This window comes from Ictidomys tridecemlineatus, chromosome 8 (genome assembly GCF_052094955.1).
Source record: "Ictidomys tridecemlineatus isolate mIctTri1 chromosome 8, mIctTri1.hap1, whole genome shotgun sequence".
Classification (NCBI taxonomy): Eukaryota; Metazoa; Chordata; class Mammalia; order Rodentia; family Sciuridae; genus Ictidomys; species Ictidomys tridecemlineatus.
Window position 1 is genome coordinate 156,041,020 of NC_135484.1, and position 1,495 is coordinate 156,042,514.

Genomic DNA, 1,495 nt, shown 5'->3' on the forward strand with positions numbered 1-1,495 from the left:
TTTTGGACTCAGTACAGCTCTCTGTGACTTCTGGGTCCGCTCTGGGCTACAAGTCACTGGAACTCTTACTGAAAATAAATCCTTGCATATCAAGGCTATTTTGCCTTAATTAGGTTTAAAATGATATAACAGAACTAAGAGTTATTTCAAAATTATAGAAAGGATCAATGAAATAGATGTTTTCTGCATGTCTCTCTCTCCCACTAAGCAAGCCAACATTCAGCAAAAATGTCCGTCTCTGTGAATCAGCACCAATGGGCTGAGAATTTCATAACCAACAGAGAGAAATTCATGAAGACTTAGTGCAATGGAATCTTTCCCTAATGAGAAGGTTATATATAAAGAAGCAACACAGTCTGCCCAATAGAAGAGGAGAAAGCAGAGCATCAGAAGGAGAACACTCTTCGCAGCCTTCACCTCAGGGGGGGTTCTGTAGAGCAGCTTGGAGGTCTGAAGGTGGAGCACGTGCTGGTGGTGCTTGTGGAGGAGGAAGACCATGTAGCCACTGGCCCCGCCCATGACACCCTGGAACCCAGCATCTCGAAGGACCATGAGAACAATAAAAATCCATCTGATTATCCTGTTTTCTGATTCAAAATAACAGTAGTCATTGTTTTTACTGATTTTTGATGTGTTCATACTGCTGATATTTTTTATATAAAATGGTAAGCTCATGCCTATAAAGGAATTGAGAATCCAACAGAATAGCAACAAGGGAAGCAGGTGCCATGCAGACCTGGGCTGCAGCCTCCTCCACCTGGAGGCTCTGGGACTGATGGTGATGGCCTGGACCACTGTGAGGAGACTGGTGGTGCAGATGGACAGGCCCCGGGCCACCCTATTGAGGTAAATCACAATCTTGCAGCCTACGTCACCTAGGAGGTTTATTAACACAAGTCTGGATATTGTCCTCATTATTCCTTTTGTAAGAAGTGCCATCATATTTGTAAAAGCCAAATGGATGAGAATGAGGTGAATAGATTTCATAGTGCTTCTAAGTATGCAGATATATTTCACAAGAACAAAGATGTTCCCCACAATGCCAAGTCCTGCCAGAAACATGAAGACTGTTCCCTGGGCAAGATGGAAAACCATTGCTTACTTCATTGGCAGAAAAACGTGGATGCAGGAAACACCTGGAGAAAGCAATAGTAATGGTGATACACATCCACAAAAGTATTCCACACCAGCACATTTCTAGAGTTTAAGAATAGTCAGGATACATGTAATGGTTTATATCTATGACTCATGAGATATCACTTTCCTTGTGGCACTTTTTGTAGGTCATTCTATGCAGTCTCAGATGCCGTTTTGAAGACTAATATTAAAAATTATAAACTTTCAACCCAGAGTTTTTCAAAAAACTCCATATTATTTGTTAGATTCATAATTTCCTTCCTGTGTCCAAACTGTGTACAGATGCACAAAATCCTCAGCTCTCCAAACAAGAATTTATGTCTCTTTTCTTTTTATTCTAATTTGTTTTCATTCATTT

General features: G+C 40.8%; 1 protein-coding gene across 1 annotated transcript; it reads right to left on the reverse strand.

Annotated features, from left to right (window-relative positions):
* Positions 1 to 219: 219 nt before the first annotated feature.
* Positions 220 to 1,095, reverse strand: LOC144365924 (vomeronasal type-1 receptor 4-like). Its single transcript, XM_078018629.1, has one exon. It carries the CDS (start codon positions 1,093 to 1,095, stop codon positions 220 to 222), a length of 876 nt encoding a protein of 291 aa, XP_077874755.1.
* Positions 1,096 to 1,495: the final 400 nt, after the last annotated feature.

Excerpts from the sequence above, each read along its gene's own strand:
- LOC144365924 (XM_078018629.1), bottom strand. The coding sequence starts at position 1,095 with ATGGTTTTCCATCTTGCCCAGGGAACAGTCTTCATGTTTCTGGCAGGA.